Source organism: Pongo abelii, chromosome 2 (assembly GCF_028885655.2).
Source record: "Pongo abelii isolate AG06213 chromosome 2, NHGRI_mPonAbe1-v2.0_pri, whole genome shotgun sequence".
NCBI classification, from domain to species: domain Eukaryota; kingdom Metazoa; phylum Chordata; class Mammalia; order Primates; family Hominidae; genus Pongo; species Pongo abelii.
In genome coordinates, this window is record NC_085928.1 from 17432091 (window position 1) to 17453150 (window position 21060).

At 40.7% G+C, this 21060-nt stretch overlaps 1 protein-coding gene across 2 annotated transcripts in view; it reads left to right on the forward strand.

Moving 5' to 3' along the window:
- Nucleotides 1–21060, forward strand: part of HGD (homogentisate 1,2-dioxygenase) — a 60623-nt gene that overhangs the window by 13176 nt on the left and 26387 nt on the right. For both annotated transcript variants that reach the window (XM_063721505.1, NM_001131271.2), the window contains 2 exon segments: nucleotides 622–710; nucleotides 5075–5180. In XM_063721505.1, coding sequence (XP_063577575.1) covers nucleotides 622–710; nucleotides 5075–5180 — 195 coding nt within the window.

Consider the following 21060-nt stretch of genomic DNA (forward strand, 5'->3'; position numbering starts at 1 on the left):
TGGATTGGTGGCACAGCAGCCAATCCAAACTAGTAAAATTAACTGTAGAGTTTCCAGTAGGATCCCCAAAAATCCAGGGTTAAAGAGAATTCCTCATATTCACCTTGAACACCATAGATGTGACAATTATGATAAAATAACAAGGTGCTTTAACATGTATGCACAAAGATGTTCATACTAGTGCTGGTTAGAAAAGCAACAACACAGTAAACAAAAATATTTTCAAAACTTTTTGCAGCCTGTATCATGGCATAAAAAATCCTCATTTCTTAAAAAAAAGGAAAAAAATGCCTGATTAGTACAGGGTTACAGGTATGATAGGGTCACAGTTTTGGAGGATAAGAATGCAAAGAAAAATACCAACATGTTAATGCTCGGTTATTTCTGGTTGTGAGATAATGGGTGATATCATGTAGTTTATACATTTTCTACAATAAATATATATTACTTTTATAATTGTGGGGCAAGTCACATCAAAAGTTGTTACAAGAAATATATCGGGTTGGAGATTGTCATGTGCAGTGGCCCAGAGCATCCCCATCCCCCTACTGAGTTGGTTGGTGGGAAGGTGGGATGCTTTTCGGATGGGAGTAATATTGTTTATTGCATCCTTTGTTTCAGAATAATCCTCAGGTCTGCCCCTACAATCTCTATGCTGAGCAGCTCTCAGGATCGGCTTTCACTTGTCCGCGGAGCACCAATAAGAGAAGGTACAAGGATTAGATGAATTCTGACCTGCAGACTGTGGGAACTATGACAGGGACTTTGTGCTGCCTCCTTCCCCTGGGCCACAGCCTCCCAGAGCTGCCCAAGATCCTGCTTCTGATAGGCTGTGGTCTGGGTCATGGTCAGAAGAGAATGAACTTCCTGCCAGCTAGCACCAAGTGACTGGTGGAAGAAGGTGAAGGAAAGCTGCACAGAGCTGGGAAAATACACATGTCCAGTTCCATTTACAAATTATCTCCTATACACAGAAGGAAATATTCCTAATAGTTTGGCCTTCTTCTAAAGACTGTCCTGTTGAGTTTTGGCTTGGGGTTTACCTGTTTTGTTTTGTTTTATAATGACTAAGTCACAATTATGGAAGATTCAGAGCAATATCTTTCTCAACTGACTAGAGGTATGTTCTTTGCAAGAAAATGTTGGGTAAACGAAGCTTGGATAGTTAAAAAGTCATGTATTATGGCCCATTGTGGTTTGAATTAATAAGGTTTTTACTGTGGTATTTGCCTTTGCTAGAAACCAGCATATTCATTTACATAGTATGACATATTCCATGTTTGCTCTAATCCTACATCTAGGTCAATGAACGTGATCCCTTGATTAACTCATATCAGGCAGGTTGGATGCAGTATGTATTATAGTTTTGGGAGGCAGTGTTATGATTTAAACAAATAGTGTCTAATTATAAAAATTTTAGGCTAAGGCATTTGTGAAGAGGAATGCTGCTGATATCAGAAACTTGGGGAGAAGGGCATGTGGTCTTGTACTGCTTAGCAGGGCAGCCTGGGTTTATCTCCACAGGTCCTTCTGAGAAGCAAATGAGATGGTAAGTACAAAACTACAATGGACCACACAAATGATAAAGATTGCACAGTTTAATCATGGCCACCCTGGAGGCAGGCCCCCTGAGTATAAATCCTGGCTCCTTTTCCAGCTGTGTGGCCTTGGGTAAATCATCTGCCCTCTTGGATCCTCTAGTTCTTCATTCGTAAAACAAAGATAATTATAGTACCTATTTCATAGCTGTGGTGAGGATTAAAAGAAAGGATGTGTGTAAAGCACATTAGCTTAGCTTAGCACAGGCACATGGTTAGTGCTCAGTTAATGCTAGTTATTGTCATAATAACTATCATTAAGTATTGCCATCATAACAGAGTTTCTGCCTCATTTCCAGGGTATCTCTAGGAGGCTGTCAAGAGAACTGAGCATTAGATATGGCAAGTGCTATGTTACAATGTCAGTATCAACAGTACTTTTCTCTTAATAGATATATGCGTGGAAAGAGGGAGAGTTAGAGAAAGTTTTCTATACATGTCAAAAATCAGGGGATAATTCCTTCGCTATTTAATCATCTCCCTCTCTCTCTTTCTCTCTCTGTAAGCTCAAATAGGGTAAGGTAAGCACACAGATAATTCTGTTCATTCTAATTTATGACAACCTGTCCTCTATGAGTATGTTCTTGACTTTATGGCCCATTCCCTAACAGGCCACCTGGTCTCCGGATTCTGCAGCCTGTCCCCATTATTCAGCAATATCTTCAGCCAGCAGGAGCTGAGCTTTGTTCCAGGAGGCTGAAAAGGAGCTGTTGGCATTTCATTAAGAAGCTGGCACTGTTCCCTGAATCAGAATTAAATCTCTGTTCAGGGCAATGTAGTGCTGCCTGGGGAGTTTTATAAACTCAGCTAAAAAATAAGAGACACTAGGTATGGCTCACTCATCTATTTAGAAGAACTCTTCAAACATATCCATGAGACTTTTGTGGAAATGCTTCCCACTCAAAATCTCCAGTGGGAAGATGGGACCAGTCTTATCCATAAGTAGGCCGCCTGAAATTCTGAGTTACTACTCATCTGAACCATAGCATGCAGGGCCACCACAAAACTATTAAAGAGTCTATCTACCTACCTACCTACCTACCTACCTACCTATCAGGGATTAATTTTTATCAGATTAGCTAGCTGATTGATCCCTTGGGTCTTGAAAAGGCAAGAGTCTGGAGAGAGAATTTGGAAAATGTGGACTGTGATAAAAATTCAGAAGATTAAGAGAAGAAAGGCAATTTAACAAACACCTAATAAGCCAGCAGCTACTGTATGCCAGGCATTTTTGGTATACAAACTCTCTGAGTTCTCACAACAATCTTAGGAGACAAGGATGAAGAACATAAGGTTCAGGAAGTCTAGTAACTCTCCCAGGATCACACAGGTGGTTCCAAGACATACACACATGCTCTGAACTTCATATACTGGGAGCTGGAGAGGCTTAGTAAGACCAAGGTCTGAGGTCATGTCATCAAGAGATGGAGGAATCAAATGGAAACTAAACAGATCTAGCCCTTTTTCCCCCAGATGGCTCAATGTTGGGCTAGGCCAACTCAACTCACTGAGGTAGACTGTCCTTGGTCTTGAAAGGGCCAGAACCTGTTGACTCAGGTCTGGTCTTCTGTTGTCCTTCTGTATTTTGTCAGGGTAGTAGCCTCTGAAAGGACTTGGGTCCCTCTTAGTGAGCTTCACTGTCCCTTCCAACTTCTGGAAGGTCTCATCCTGGTGTCCTTTCAGATTCCTTTATCAGAGTCTTCTTCCCTTCCTGAAGCCTGAGATCTGGTCCTGGTAGAGAGGACACACTTTAAAAAGAAAAGAAAGAAAAACAAATAAAGGCATAAATGTACTACAATAAAACATGGACATACACTCTTATAATTTTGGAGTACAGAAGTGTTAATTTATTTTTATTTTATTTTAAGTTCCGGGGTATAGGTGCAGGATGCGCAAGTTTGTTACATAGGTAAACATGTGCCATGGTGGTTTGCTGAACCTATCAACCTATCACCTAAGTATTAAGCCCAGCATACATTAGCCATTTTTTTAATGCTCTCCCTCCCCCGACTCCCACCCCCCAACAGGCCCCAGTGTGTGTTATTCCCCTCACTGTGTCCATGTGTTCTCCTTGTTCAGCTCCCACTTATCAGTGAGAACATGCGGTGTTTGGTTTTCTGTTCCTGCTTTAGTTCGCTGAGAGTATTGGCTTCCAGTTCCATCCATGTCCTTGCAAAGGACATGATCTCATTCCTTTTTATGGCTGCATAGAATTCCATGGTGTACATGTACCACATTTTCTTTATCCAGTCTATCATTGATGGGCATTTGGGTTGATTCTATGTCTTTGCCATTGTGAATAGTGCTGCAATAAACATATGTGTGCATGTATCTTCATAACAGATTGATTTATATTCCTTTGGGTATACACTCAGTAATGGGATTGCTGGGTCAAATGGTATTTCTCATTGTAGGTCTTTGAGGAATCACCACACTGCCTTCCACAATGGTTGAACTAATTTACATTCCCACCAACAGTGTAAAAGCATTCTTATCTCTCCACAGCCTCTCCAGAATCATTTTCTTTTATAAATTAATATCAAAAAGACATAAACCCAATAGAAAATGATAAAGGATTTTACAAGTAATTCATAGAAAAACTATAAAGAACCAATAAACAATTAGACTTGTTTTTTGGAAATATTTTATATTTTCTAACTCATAATAAAGGAAATACAAAATAAAATGAAATATTATTTTTCACCTAAAACACTAAAATTTTTAATAATACTCCAGATTTGTGAAGATTTGGGTGACCAGGCACTCTCACACATTGTTAGTATGATAATAAAGAGTTAAAATGATCTGATAATTTTGTTTAGAAATGCACTGACGTATCTCAAAGAATATATAAGAAATATATAAGAAAATCACTAAGCTCTGATGCCTCTGAGGAATAGCCCTGAAGAAACTGGAGGAGGAAGGAGCCATTTACCTTTCAGGACTTTTTAAATTACTTGAATTATTTTTACCTTTGTCATGTATTACTTTTGTAATTTTAAAGGAGAAAATTGATTTATTATTTCAAAAATAACAAAGATACCACCCATATTCTCTCAAGCTGCGTAGAACTCATTGTTCTTGCCTTCCAGAGCAAGGACTAGCATCCTATGATACACATAAGCTAATGTTTTTCTATGGATTTTCCTACACAGATATCCCTCAAGGTACTTCCCCTTCCTTTATAGTTTTTAGAAAAGACAGTTCTTCATTTTTTGGCAGCATGGAAATAACCATGAGTCAGAGTCCATTTGAAGCATGATGGGTGGAATGAAAAAGTGAGAAGAGGCCAGGGCTGTGGGCAGCAGATGGCCATTAAAAAGTGATGCTGTGTCATTGCTTCACTGCTTCACACATTAGAGCCCACAGGTCGTTGTTGACTTGAGTGTCTTCCTGATGGTACTGCCTGAGCCATTCTGTGTATCACTCAGAACATTACTCTAAGGCTTGTATATCTTGTGTGTTTTTCCCTCTAGCTGGCTGTACAGGATTCTACCTTCAGTTTCTCACAAGCCCTTTGAATCCATTGACGAAGGCCATGTCACTCACAACTGGGATGAAGTTGATCCTGATCCTAACCAGGTAACCTGGTTCTGTGAATTGAAGCATATCATATACCCAAAACCTTGACTAGAAATACCTAAATAGAATACTATGGTCACTGGAAAAAATAGATAGTTTTTTAAAGCATTATTTTAATAAATGCTAAAGTGTGTCTGTTTTCTGCTCAAACTTGGGTGGTGTATTAGTCCATTCTCATGCTGCTATGAAAAATAACCAAGACTGGGTAATTTACAAAGGAAATATTTTTAATTGACTCATAGTTCTGCATGGCTGGGGAGGCCTCAAGAAACTTACAATCATGGCGGAAGGGGAAGCAAACACATCCTTCTTCATATGGCGGCAGGAGAGAGAAGTGTTAAGCGAAAGGGGAAAAATCCCCTTATAAAACTATCATATCTTGTGAGAACTCACTATCATGAGAATAGCATGAGGGTAACCATCCCCATGATTCAATTACCTCCCACCATGAAGGTCCCTCCCACAAAACGTGAGGATTATGGGAACTATAATTCAAGATGAGATTTGGGTGGGTCAGTATGAGGTGGGAATTTTGGAACTGATGGATTGATTATGTATGTACATATTGTTAAAAGAAAAACCTTAGACAAATCTAATTTAGCAGAGTTTAATTGGGCAAAGGACAATTCACAAATTATTCTACCTGAGCCAGGATAGGTTCTGAGAGACTCCAGTGCAGACACTAGTAGAAGATGATTTATGGACAGAAAAAGGAAAGTGATGTATAGAAAACAGAAATGAGGTATAGAAATAGCCAGATTGGTTGCAGCTCGGCATATGACTTACTTGAACACAGTTTTAACAGTGTGTCACAATGATTGGCACAAGAGTAGGTTACACATCCAATTAGGTTATGGTTCACTGTGTGGAGAAACTTTTAGGCAGAACTTAAAATATGTAAGGAGGCAGCTTTAGGATAAACTTGATTAACAGTCTGCATGTGTGTGTGTGTGTGTGTGTGTGTGTGTGTGTGTGCACATGCACACATAAGCTTGTATTTTTCTAGCCTAATGGCATATAGATGGACACAGGAGTAGTTCGGACTTACTAGAACTGCTCAGGTGACTTGGATGAGTGGAAATTTTATAGGTTGGTCAAAATATCTATATGTTCATAGGTTTTTTTTTTGTTGTTAATCTAAACTTACCACAAAACATAGAAAATACATTCAATACAGACATCTTTGAAGAGAGGCCTTTGAAATCTGGCATAGGGGTGAGAGTCTTGCTGTCTGGGCTGAATTATGCAAGTCTGTTGTGGTCACAGATCACTATCACAGTCTCTTCAGACCTAGGACTTCCATTCTTTTTCTAGGAGTTTCCTCCTTTTGGTCTAGTAATAATGGGTGTTCTCTCTGATTATCGTTATTACTTACGTACTCTGCTTGCAGAGTATATAAGATAGAATGAGACAGAACCAGTACTATAGCAATGAGACAGACCCAGTGCTATAATGGACTGAGCTCTTTTTTTTTAACCTTCTGAGAACCCCAGTGTATTGCCTTTGTCCCTGAGTTTAGGTACATGTCGCTGATAATAGGTATGTAGGGCAGGAAGAAAAACAGACTTGGGTTTGCATCCCTGCCCATCTACTTACTAGCTGTGTCTTAAGCTATGATGTTTCAACTGTAAAATGGGATGATAACATCTGCCTCACAGTGCTATTGTGAAGATTATGAGAGAATGGGTGTGAACCTGCTTTGTACAATGCCTGGCATGTGATAGGCAAGAACCATGATTCTGATACAGCTATTTACATTTACCTGAATTTACATTATTCAGGTAAATTTATTTCTTCATTTTATATTATTTTTTACTCTAAAATCTTCTTCTGCCCTCTTTCCCTCCCTCCTACTCTCTCTCTCTCCCTCCCTCTCTATCCCCCGCCACTTTCCACAACCCAAGGAAATCTCCTGCTTCCCCTTTGTTTACCATGACATTTTGTCTATACCTGCAAATCTCCCTCCCCTAAGTGCTGAGACTTTTTATAAGACAAAAGTCAAAATAATTTATAGACACCTTTGGTTTCCTGCCCAGTTGTCTCTCTTGTCTTAATTATGGAAATCTCAGCGAAATAAGCATCTGCTTGAATGCTACCACCCCTCTCTACCAGGGACAGGAAGGGAGGGAGGCATTTAGGGTGGAAAAATGTGAATTGGTATTTAAAATATTGTCTACCTCATAGCCACTTTGAAACTAAGATATTTTGTCTAAATAATTGACCCTTAAACTTGTATGAAGTTTAATGCATAAAGCAGACATCCTCCCTGGTCCCCGGCTGGCCTATATATTGCCTTTAAGCACATTGCAAAATGCAGCCCCTATTCTAACCCCCAACCCCTCAGACTCAGTCCCCCACACAAAGGGACACAGACGAGGCATTCAGCTCCTCCCTTTCCCCTTCGGTCAGACGAGGCCCTTGTGCAGGGCACAGCTTGCACAACCAACCTGGGGACCCTGACTTCACCTCATTCTTGAGTCTCATGTGGGTTCAAGTAATATGAGTATAGTAATTATGTATATGAAGTTAACTAAATGAGGGATTATAAGAAAAGTCCATGGGCAGATTTGGATAATTTAAATTATTGTTTATTTATAATGATAAATAATTATTTATTATTATTTTGCTTCAAGATAGCAATCAAATCACTAGTGGTTAACAGGGTAGGCTGGGGAGTTCCAGGGCTCCTGCCTGCTCATATTGATCATAACAATTTTCTAAGCCTCTCAACCTTAATAAATCTTCATAGATTTGTTTATAGTTGTGTGGACAACAGTGGAGCCATACTTCTTTTATATAGTTTTATTCGGGGTGGGGGGTTAGGTTTTAAACCTAACCTTTAAAGAAAATATGTGATGTGACTCTACTTTGAGTGTGATGTGTAATATGCTCAGTAATATATCTTTATTATATATTATTATTTCCTTGACTATCATTGCTACATTTTATTTAACATGAATACACCCTTTCATAGGAATTATTTTGGAGTTCAGGTGACATACCCATGGAAGATAATCTTGTTCTAATAGAATTTTTTCTAGCTTTGTCTTTCTTTTTTTTTTTTTTTTTTTGAGACAAGAGTCTCACTCTGCTGCTCAGGCGGGAGTACAGTGGTGTGATCACAGCTCACTGCAGCCTTGACTTCCCAGGCTCAGATGATCCTCCTACCTCAGCCCCCTGAGTAGCTGGGAGTACAGGTGTGCACCACAATGGCCGGCTAATTGTTTGTATTTTTGATAGAGAAAGGGTTTCACCATATTGCTCAGGCTGGTCTCGAACTCCTGGGCTCAAGCAATCTGCCTGCCTGAGCCTCCCAAAGTGCTGGAATTACAGGCATGAACCACTCCACACAGCTTAGCTTTGTCTGATTATATGAGTAAAATATACTTATAAAAACTCAAAAATATTGTAGAAATTAATAAAATATTACTGGAAGTCTCCCATCATTAAGTGAGAGTCAAGTATATAAGTTGTACATGTTAATTCATTATTTCATAAATAGTTGACATACATTTTGACCAGGAAGTTTGAAGCAACTGGAGTAAAAAGCTTGAGTTAATACAGAGGCATCAAAATAGCTGTATCAGGGCGGGCATAGTGGCTCATGCCTGTAATCCCAGCACTTTGGGAGGCCAAGGCAGGTGGATCACCTGAGACTGGGAGTTTGAGACCAGCCTTACCTGAGGTCAGGAGTTCGAGAACAGCTTGACCAATGTGGAGAAACGCCATCTCTACTAAAAATACAAAATTAGCCAGGCGTGGTGGTGCATGCCTGAAATCCCAACTACTCGGGAGGCTGAGGCAGGAGAATTGCTTGAACCCAGGAGGCGGAGGTTGTGGTGAGCCAAGATTGTGCCATTGGACTACAGCCTGGGCAACAAGAGCAAAACTCTGTCTCAAAATAATAATGACAATAATAATAATAGCTGTACTAGAAGTTTCTGCTTGTTTTCTAGTAGACCCTCAGCCCATATTTGTTCCCCTTCTCCCCACTTCCCATGTTTCCCATTCTAACCTATGGTTAGAATGGCTTTGCTTTTGTCCTTGAACTTGTTGCCTTTCTTCTGTTTTGAATTCCCTGAACACTTTCTATATGGTAGCCACCAAATGAATTTCTTCTCCAATATCTTCCTTGCTCCTTTGAGACCTTGTCTTCACATACACTGGGAGAGATGTGCCTCAGAACTCAATAGTGTCTCAGTGTCTCCGTGAACACCGGCTCCATCCAGGTAGCAGTTTATGATCTTTCTGACTTGTGACCTCTGTCACCCGCCAACTACTTCTCTTTCCATGATAAACCCTGGCTGATCTTGCAAAATCTACACTTTTGTCTTTTCTTTTAAACCTTCTTTACACATTAATATCTCTTTCCAATTTTATACTTCAGTGTTTAACCACAGCATTTTGCATTCATCACTTTCTTCCTCATAACCTCCTCCAAATATGTACTCCAGACTCTCAGCAAGAAAGGCTGAGAAAATTATATTTAGGTACCCCTCTGACAGTCCTTCCCAGCTGAAGCCTGTATGATAGGTATGTCTTCACCTGTCATAGACCAAATCCAATATTTCATCAGCTTCACCAACTATCCACATTAGTCATCTCTGGAAATTTGAAGACCTGAGGATTGTCTGATGATTCCTCCAGTGTAACATTTAGTCCCAAAGGCAGCATCGTGCAATATGCAATCATCACTGTCATCCTTGATACCCTCTCAGGAAGACTGGGGGCTGCTCCCCGTAAAGCCTTCATTTTCTTTAGTGTATATTTAATCAGTTATCCAAGAATTAATGCAACCTCTTTTTGAGTGTATTTAAATTCAGCCTGAGAACATAAATTCAATTCATTAATATCTCACATAAGAAGTATACCTAATTTTATGTGTCTGCCTCTAATTTCTGAAGTCTCAGAATTTAATGAACTAATCTACATCCAATTTAACCACGATTTTACAGATTTCAGCTAGAATTCCTGAATTAGCATTTTTCTTTAAGGGTCCTTTAAAATTTATTTTTCTTATTATTTCATCTCTAACCTCTTGATTGTTGAAAAATCAGATTCTTGACTCAGTTAAGACTCATCTGAGAAAATTACCTCTTGGTTCTTAACCAGTATAATTTGGACCAAGTGAGAAATACCTCAAAGCTAATTAAAGAACATATCATAAAATGCCTTCTGTCTCTAGTACATGCAAATTATAAAAAAAAGTTTCAAAACAATACACCCTTACAGGGTATTTGCTGTCTAATTTGTCAAACTTTCCAGATTTTGCCATCCTGAAATCCCCTTTCCTCCACAGATGTCTTGGATTTTCCTGCCTGTCTTGCCCAAGTCTCTCCTAGTCACAGCCAGACTCCTTGAGAAATAATCTAAACCCAGTTTATCACCCTCATTCACTCTTTAACCCTATGCAATTCAGCCTGCCCAGACGACTCTATTGAAAATATTTATACCCTGTTTACACAATAGTGCATCACTCTCTAATTAATACATATTTTTATTTAAAACTTACATAAAAGTGTCAATGCCCAGTAATTCCACTAACACAGAGTTAACAACTTCTAATGTTTTGAGTTCTTTCAAATCTTTTCTTTTTGTACATATATGTAAATAAATAATTCCTAGGGTCCCATGTAACCAGTAACCAAGAGTAATTTAAAATAATATGTGGCCAGGCACAGTGGCTCATGCCTGTAATCCCAGCACTTTGGGAGGCCAAGATGAGAGGTTCACTTGAGTCCAGGAGTTTGAGACCAGCCCTGGCAACATAACAAGACCCTGGCTCTACAAAAATGTGAAAAAAAATTAGCTGAGCATGGTGGCAAGCACCGGTAGTCCCAGGCACTCAGGAGGCTGAGGTGGGAAGACTGCTCGAGCCTGGGAGGTCAGGGCTGCAGTGAGCCCTGTTCATGCCACTGCACTCCAGCCTGGGCAACAGTGTGAAACACTATCTCAAAAAAAAAAAAAAAAAAAAAAAAGAAAGAAAGAAAGAGAAAAGTTAATCTTTACTTGTTTTTCCTGAAGACATTAAAGAGTATCCAATATATGACCCACAGCAACACTTTTTAAAATCCCGTTTTTCCAGTTTTTCCCAGACTCCAACCCTCTTACATCTGTCTTCTCTTACCTCACCTCTCACCTTCCCCAAGCTCTTCATGCCTTGTCACCTTTGATTGTTGGCTTCTCTCTTCCTCCCTGTACATTCTGCCTCTAGAAAATGATACCTGCACTGTAGATCACCTACCCCCTTTGGCTGGGATCACACATGGTGTTATGTGGGATAACACACACATAACAGTGACCTCCATGGCAATACTGGAGTTCAAGGGACTCCAGTGAGAATAGGCAAATCTGAATTTTCTGCAGAGATCAGGGAAGGGAAGAGGAAGAGGCTGTGAATACACTTATAATAGTGCTTTTTAAAAAAAATATCAGTTACATATATATTTACTATAATTAAGCTCATGGTGTAATGCAGTCTTAAATTATTTTTATTTAAATATCATATTTTGTGCCTTTTTCCATGTCTTTTTAAACTTGAGTGTAGATATTTTTGATATTATATTATAATCCAGTAAATGTTTATAAAACAATTCCTAATATTGTGAGATATTTGAATTTTTTCCATTTTTGCTATTATGTAGTAAATCCACGCTAAATATAGTCCTTTTCTCCTCTACATCCCAGCCTGGAACAGCTGACCTCCTTCTTTTCTTCCTGAATCCCCTTTTTCCCTGGGTTCCATGACGTTGCATGATTCCTAAACCTGCAAAATAAGTATTCTTCAAGGTCCTGAACTAGAATCTTGATATAGTTTGACTGTGTCCCCACCCAAATCTCATCTTGAATTCCCACGTGTTACGGGAGGGACCTGGTGGGAGGTAGTCTATCTGCACAAGCTCTTTCTTTGCGTGCTGCCATCCAAGTGAGACGTGACTTTCTCCTCCTTGCCTTCTGCTATCATTGTGAGGCTTCCCCAGCCACGTGGAACTGTAAGTCCAATTAAACCTTTTTATATAAATTACTCCATCTCGGGAATGTCTTTATCAGCAGCATGAAAATGGACTAACACAACTCTCACCTCCCCCTTGTCATCATCTCCCCTCTGAGAGAAGGGGAAGTACTTTCTCTCTTCCCCTCCTCTTCCTTACTGTCTTTCTTATCCTCCTATTTTCTTCTCCTTCTCATCACCCCAACCTTCCCCTTTGCCTCTGTATTCATCTGCTAGAGCTATCATAACAAAAAGATACTGGGTGGCTTAACCAAAAGAGATTTATTTTTTAACAGTTCCGGATTCCAAGATTGAGGTATCGGCAGGGTTGCTTTCTTCTGAGGCCTCTCTCATTGGCTTGTATCTTCTCCTTGGCTCCTCACATCATCTTCCCTCTGTGTCTATAGCCAAATTTCCTCTTCTTATAAGGACAGCAATCATATCAGATTAGGGTCCACTCTAGTGACCTCATTTAAATTTAATTATCCCTGTAAAGACTCCATCTCCAAATATAGCCACATTCTGAAATACAGGGGGTTAGGACTTCAACATATGAATATGGAGGAGGAACACAATCTAGCCCATAATTCTCTCCTTCTGCTTCTTTTTCCCTCTAAATATCTACTAAGGATTCCCACTCTTTTGGATTCTCTTTGCCATAGAGATGAAGGGATAGTTGTTAATAAGAAATAACCAAGTGGGACAAACTAACAGGAGGAACTCTTTGGGCAATAGAGGATTTTCCTAGCTCACTACACTGAATCGGGTGCCAAGTCCATAGAATGGTGATGCCTGAGTATACATAAGAGTTACCAGGGGACTTGTTGAAAATGTAGATTCCTCAGTCTTGCTCCCCCGAGATCCCAGTTCAGTAGGTCTGAGGTGGTACTCAGGAGTCTCCCCAGATGATTCCCGTGCAGGTTGGTGCTGGACTGCACTTTATGAAATTCTTCTGTAGAGTGTGCTTTCAGGATCTCTCTGGTTCCGTTTTTCCTTTTCCTACCTCCACCTGGTTCAGACCTCATTTCTTCTTACCTAGACTATTATAATGACCTTCTACCTGATTCCTATGTCTTCCCCTCCATATCCCACACTGTGCTGCCAGAATCAGCGTGCTAAATTATCATCTCAAAAATCTTTAAATCTAACCATCACCCGCCCCCTCCACTGCACAGCCAATCCAGTGCAGGCTTCCAGATAAGAGATCAAGAGCTCTGATTCACTATCACAGCCTTTCAGACTCTCCACTCCCTTCCATGTCCCCTACCTATCAGTCACACTAGAACCATCGTCATTTTATCTACCTGGAATTTCCTGTTCTTCCTTCACAAATATTCACCCATCTAAATCCCACTCATGATTTATGATTCATTTTAAATAATACTTTCTTCATTATGCCCTTTCAATATTTCTCAGAGTATTTAAGGTTCTATGTCTCTATCATCTTCATCTGATCTGCAGTATCCAGTACATGCCTTCTTCCAAATAGAATCGCAAGTATTTGTTGAATTTACTCCGTGATAGTTCAGATCCTATCATTCTATAAATAAATTAGATTGCATTTCTCTAAATGCATTCAGTGGTGTGTGCCAACATTACAGTGCACATTCCCCTGCTCAGCCCTTTTGGACAGCTTGCTAGCTCTTTTTACATTTCATCTCCATCAACTTACATTTCACTTCTTGCAAAGATATTGGAGCTGTCTGCAAACCAGATGATTTCATCGCTTATATCTCTTATTTTCCATATATAAGAATGTTAAATAGGCCCTGTGCCAGGACTTATTCCTGAGAGAACATTTCTATTTACATTTCTCTTCCAAAGTTATTTGCACTGATCCACTTCCTTGTTTTTCTATCATGAGGTTTTCACATTTCCAGGATCTTCTGTAATGGATTACCTGAGGGAAGAGACAATGTCATGTTCACCTCCAGCATCTAGCATAAAATCTGGCACACAGAGAAGTTCAATAAATACTGTTTGAAAGAATTAATATAAGGGGATTAGACAAGAAACATTGACCCTGAAGGACCTAAGCAGGGTTAGTGTCCCAGGAATCAGACTGGCCAGGGTAATTCAGCACTGGAGGAACAGTAAACAAAGGTCAGTTTGGAAGACTAGGTAGAAGACCATTAAAAGGAGGGAAAGCTTGGGTTTAGGAGCCAAGGAGATCAGGAATAATTTGGGAAACAGGTCAAGACAGGCTAAGATCAAAGGGCTCAGGGTGTAGGTTAGTAAGAGGGTCTGAGAAAGTGTTGGCATCAGTTCTTAGTAGAGAAAATTTAACCGTTCTAAACCATCAGTTTTTTCACTTCTAAAATACAGATGATAATAATAATCATAGGAAGCCTTAGAGAGTTGTTTTGAGAATTAAATGTCATCCAACAAATATTTATTGAGTGACTATTATGTTCTATACTCCGTGCTAGGTGCTAGGTAATGGATTTAAAGCTCTTAGCTTTACATTCAAGGACAAGGTCAAATGAGAATCCAAGTTTTCATCCTTGATGGCTCATCTTCATTTGTAGCCTCATGAAAGACTTTTGTTTTGTTTTGTTTTGTTTTTTGAGACAGAGCCTTGCTCTGTCACCCAGGCTGGAAGTACAGTGTTGTGATATCAGCTCACTGCAACCTCCTCCTCTTGGGTTCAAGCGATTCTCCTGCCTCAGCCTCCCAAGTAGCTGGGATTACAGGTGCCCACCACCATGCCTGGCTAAAATTTGTATTTTTAGTAGAGACATGGTCTCACCATGTTGGCCAGGCTGGTCTCGAACTCCTGACCTCAGGTGATCTGCCCACCTCGGCCTCCCAAAGTGCTGGGATTACAGGCGTGAACCACCTCGCTTGACCTGAAAGACTTTTAGAAATCTAAATTACAGTGACTTGGATCCTCATTATCTATACTCTTGCCTATCACCTCAAAGAACTCCAACGGATCAACCAAAGCCTGATTTCTCTCCACATAATTCCTGCTACCTTTTTTTCCTCAAATTTCCAAAGATTCTGAAGAATTCAAGTGAGCCACTGTTTTATTTTAATCCTTCCTATCTTTCTTAGTCTGGACTGAAACTCACCACCGCAAATTACCCTGGATCTCTCTGCTAATAACTATTTATACATTGTATTAGTCCATTCTCGCACTGCCATAAAGAAATTCCTGAGACTGGGTAACTTACAAAGAAAGGAGGCTCATAGTTCTATAGGGTGTACAGGAAGCATAGTGGCTTCTGCTTCCGGGAGGGGCCTCAGGATGCTTCCAATCATGGTGGAAGGCAAAGGGGGAGCAAGGTATCTCAGATGGCAGGAGCAGGAGCAAGAGAGAGAGGAGGGAGGTGCTACACACTTTTAAAGACCAGATCTCGTGAGAACTCACTGTCATGAGAGCAGCACCAAGAGGGTAGTGCTAAGCCATTCATGAGAAATCCACCCCCATTATGCAAACACCTCCCCTACTCTCTCTTGCTCCTACTCCCATCATATGAGATGCCTCATTTCTCCTTTGCCTTCTGCCATGATTGAAAACTTTCTGAGCCTCTCCAGAAGCAGAAGCTGCTGTGTTTCCTGTGCAGCCTGCAGAACTATGAGCCAATCAAACCTCTTTTCTTTATAAATTACTCAATCTCAGGTCTTTCTTTATAGCAGCGCAAGAACGAACTAACACAGAAAATTGGTACCAAGGAGTGGGACATTGCTATAAAGATACCTGAAAATGTGGAAGTGACTTTGGAACTGGATAACTGGCAGAGGTTGGAAGAGTGTGGAGGGCTCAGAAGACAGGAAGATGAGGGATAGTTTCGAACTTCCTAGAGACTTGTTAAATTGTTGTGACAAAAATGCCAATAGTGATATGAACAATAAAGTCCAGGCTGAGGAGATCTCAGATGAAAATGAGGAACTTACTGGGAACTAGATCAAAGGTCAAACTTGTTATGCCTTAGCAAAGAACTTGACTGCATTGTGCTCCTGCCCTAGGGATCTGTGGAACTCTGAACTTGAGAATGATGATTTAAGGTGTCTGGTACAAGAAATTTCTAAGCAGCAAAGCATTCGAGATGTGACCAGGCTGCTTCTAACAGCCTATGCCCACATGCATGAGCAAATAAATGACCTGAAGTTGGAACTTAAATTTAAAAATAAGTTTAGATTTAAACCTATATTTAAATTTTAACTTGTATTTAAAGGGAAGTAGAGTGTAAAAGTTTGGAAATTTTGTAGCCTGGCCATGTGATAGAAAAGAAAAGCCCATTTTCAGGAGAAGAATTCAAACAGGCTGCAGAAATTTGCATAAATAAAAAGGAGCCAAATGCTGATAGCCAAGACAATGTGGGAAAGGCCTCAAAGGCATTTCACAGACCTTTGGGGCAGTTCATCCCATCACAGGCCCAGAGGCCTAGGAGGGAGGAATGATTTTGTGGGCCAGGCCCAGGGCCTCACTACCCTGCACAGCCTCAGGACACTGTTTTCTGCATCCCAGCTGCTCCAGCTCCTCCTGTGGCTCAAAGGGACCCAAGTACCACTTCAAAGGGTGCAAGCCATAAGCCTTGGTAGCTTCTATGTGGTGTTAAGACTGCAGATGCGCAGGATACAAGAGTTAAGGCCTGGGAGCCCCCACCTAGACTTTAGAGGATGTATAGAAAACTTAAATGTTCAGGCAGAAGCCGGCTGCAGGGGCGGAGTGCTCACAGAGAACCTCTACTAGGGCAGTATGGAAGAGTCCCCACTGGGGCATTGCCTACTGGAGCTATGAGAAGAGGGCTACCATCCTGTAGACTGCAGAAAGGTAGATCCATCCACAGATTGCACCGTGCACCTGGAAAAGCCACAGGCACTCAATGGCAGCCCATGAGAGCAGCCGCAGGTGCTGAACCCTGCAAAGTCACCTGAGTGGGGCTGCCCAAGGCCTTGGGAGCCCACCCCTCACACCAGTGTACCCTGGATATGGGACATTGGGTCAAAGGAGATTTTTTTGGAGCTTTAAAATTTAATGACTTCCCTGCTGTGTTTCAGACATGCATGGGGCCTGTAGACCCTTTGTTCTGGCCAATTTCTCCCTTTTGGAATGGAAGTATTTACCTAATGTCTATATCCCCATTGTATCTTGGAAGTAACTAACTTATTTTATATTTTACAGGCTCATAGGTGGAAGGGACTTAACTTGTCTCAGATGAGACTTTGGACATTTGAGTTAATACTAGAATGAGTTAAGACTTTTGGGCACTGCTAGGAAGGCATGGTTATATTTTGACATGTGAGAAGGACAGGAGATTTCGAAGGAGCCAAGGGCAGAATAATATGGTTTGGATCTGTGTCCCTACCCAAATTTCATATCAAATTGTAATCCCTAATGTTGGAGGTGGGGCCTGGCAGGAGGTGATTGGATCTTGGGGACAGTTTCTCATGAGTGGTTTAGCACCATCCCTGTTGGTACTGTCCTCATGATAGTGAGTGAGTTCTCATGAGATCTGGTCATTTAAAAGTGTGTGGCACCTCCCACCTCTCTCTCTCTCTTTCTTTCTCTCTCTCTCTCTCTTTCTCTCTCTCTCTCTCTTGCTCCTGTTCCTGCAATGTAAGCCATGCCTGCTCCTGCTTCACCTTCTGTCATGATTGTACATTTCTTGAGGCCTCCTCAGAAGCTGAGCAGATGCCAGCATCATGCTTCCTGTACAGTCTGAAGAACTGTGAGCCAGTTAAACCTCTTTTCTTTATAAATTACCCAGTATCAGGTATTTATAGCAATGTAAGAACAGACTAATATGTACATTATGATGACTATTTCACCTAGAAGTTACTTCAAAATTCTTGGATAGGTGGTACTGACTTCTAATGATATGTCTGTCTATCCTCAGCCAGTGTTGTTGAGAGTACTCAAGTCATCCAATCTAGTTGAGTCCATGGGAAATTTGGAGGGAATCTCAGTAAATTAAAGAATCTCAGTTTTGAAAGGGATACTTGGATCATCTAGTTCAATTCCCAGTATTCTAACTGGAAATATTTAGGCCAATTATCTAATATTTTCTTTCCATCTCTGAGCATGAATTTTGAATCTTGATAATCAAATGTTGATACCAATTCTGTCTTCCTCCTCTGGTAATCTTAAATAATTTTTAATTCTAACTTTGGACACCCTTAAAGATGCTTTCAAATTATTTTTGACCACCTCATTTCTAGCAAGTAAAAGTTTATCTTCCAATAGAACTCATAGAATACAGTTGTAAAATATGTGAAGCAATAATATAACTAAAAGGATAAATAGACAAATCCACAATTTTAGTTGGAGACTTCAACACCCCTCTCTCAACAGTTGATAGAACAACTGAACAGAAAGTCAGAAAAGATACAGAAGTGATCTACAGAAGGAGCAGGCTTGGAAAAAAAGCTTTTTAAAAAAGAAAAGATATGGAAGTGATGATTTTACACATGTGTGAAGAACTGACATTTTACCTTTGGACTTTTAGAAATATTTGATTTTCTAGACATTGCCTGAGTGTTATTTTGACTTCCAAAAGATCTCACAGTCCGGGCACGGTGGCTCATGCCTGTAATCCCAGCACTTTGGGAGGGCGAGGCAAGTGGATCACCTGAGGTCAGAAGTTCAAGACCAGCCTGGCCAACATGGTGAAACCTCGTCTCTACTAAAAATACAAAAACTAGCTGGGCATGGGGGCATGCACCTGCAGTCCCAGCTACTCAGGAGGCTGAAGCAGGAGAATTGCTTGAACCCAGGAGGTGGAGGTTGCAGTGAGCCAATATCGCACCACTGCACTCCAGCCTGGGTGACAGAGCGAGACTCCAACCCCCCCCCAAAAAACAGATCTCAAAAATTTACTTTAGTCTTGTTCTTAGCAATGTTCTTAGTGCCTTAGATTTATTCCTCTATTCAGTCATTCAACAAATATTAATGCCTACTATAGTCAAGCCATTGCATTGGGCATTACAATTGATTTTATTATTTTTGAAATGTTTAATAAGTAAATTCTATATAGAAGAAGCTATTTAACAATAGTGTATAGTATAAATAAAATAAACTATTTTAAAAAGTTGTAGGACTGTATTAGTCTGATCGAGCTGCCATAACAAAATACCACAGACTGGGTAGTTTAAACAACAGAAATGTATCTTCTTATAGTTCTGAAAACTGAGAGTCCAAGTCCGAGGTGTTAGCAGGGTTGATGTCTTGTGAGGCTCCTCTTTGGTTTAAAGACAGTCCTTCTTACTGTATCCTCACATAGCGTATCCTCTGAGTGCAAGCAGAGAGAGAGAGATCTCTTCTTCTTGGAAGGCCATCAATCCTATCAGATTAGGGCCCCACATTTATGATCTCTTTTAACTTTAAAACCCATCTCTAAACATAGTCACACTGAAGGTTAGAGCTTTGACACACAAATTTGGAAGAGGACACAATTTAGCCCATATCAAGAACTAAATCAGTCAGCAAGCATCCTTTACTTCTTTCAGAGGTTCTTCTCTGGAGACAATTAGGGAATTATAGTTCTCACCAGCACCCGTTGTTATATGTAAGAAAAAAACAAAATTTGGAGAGAGAAAATGGCTTTCCTGAAGATCACAGAGTAAATGGAAACAGAGACAGTAGCAAAAACCAAGTCTTCAGTGCGCTGTCCTTTTGGTCTGGCCTTGGATCAGAGAGTTACTGCTCCACAGCATACAATAAAGCTGCAGCTGGCTTTAATAGATGTTTGTACCATGCACTCCATGGACTCTTCCTATTAATCCTCTGCTCAAATCTCCCTCCTCACACTTACCAAAATATCACTTCAGCACTCCTGACCAAAATCTCTGCTTTCTCTTGTGAGTACTGAGTTTATCAGAACCACCTTGGGGATTTTCTTATCCTTCATGATACAGGCCCAGTATGATCCGATTATAGACTCTGTATAATCTTCTGCCATCAGGGCCAACAGATAAATGACTCCTCTCCCTATATCGTCTCTGTCATTTGGTGGGGATCATTTTTTGCATTAGAGAAGGTTCATCAAGGTTGTTGCTTCTTCCAGATTGTGGGCCCTATTGAAGGTATGTTCTCTTCACTATGAAATGTAGTTACATTTTCTTCCACCACCTCAGGCTGTCTGTTCTCATGACTTGAAGGCTAATGTGCCACAGAAGACCTTGAAAAATGACCAGCTGACCTGGTCAACCCATCAGTCTCTCTGGCTCAGCCTTTTCCACTCAAAGAAGACAAACCCCTTCTCTGAGGGCCAGGACTTTATTTCCACTCACAGCAGGGTTTTGTTTGTTTGTTTGTTTTGTTGTTGTTGTTTTTGTTGTTTTTTGTTTTTTAGACAGAGTCTCGCTCTGTCGCCCAAGCTGGAGTGCAATGGTGAGGTCTTGGCTCACTGCAACCTCTGCTTCCCAGATTGAGAAGATTCTCCTGCCTCAGCCTCCTGAGTAGCTGGGACTACAGGTGCATGCCACCACACCCAGCTAATTTTTGTATTTTTAGTAGAGATGGGGTTTCACTATGTTGGCCAGGCTTGTCTCGAGCTCCTGACCTCGTGATCCACCCGCCTTGGCCTCCCAAAGTGCTGGAATTACAGGCGTGAGCCACCGCCCCTGGCCTTACCACAGGTATTTTAACATCAGGCAGATATACAACGGTATTGTCCCAGTACAACAAACCAGGCAGCAAATCCCCTGCTACTGGGATTTCTCCCTCTCTCTCTCTCTCTCTCTCCTTTCTTTCCCCTTGCTCTTTCTTCTTTTTTCTTGATCACTTTTTTCCTTAGATTTGTAAATCCTTAGACTGGTACTAATTAATCACTCCTGCTATTTATTAACTGGCATTGTCACTGCCATGTATGGCCCAAGATGCCAGAATTTAGTTGACTGATCAGTTGGTTGGTTGGTTGATTGACTGGAGGGACTTTTCTG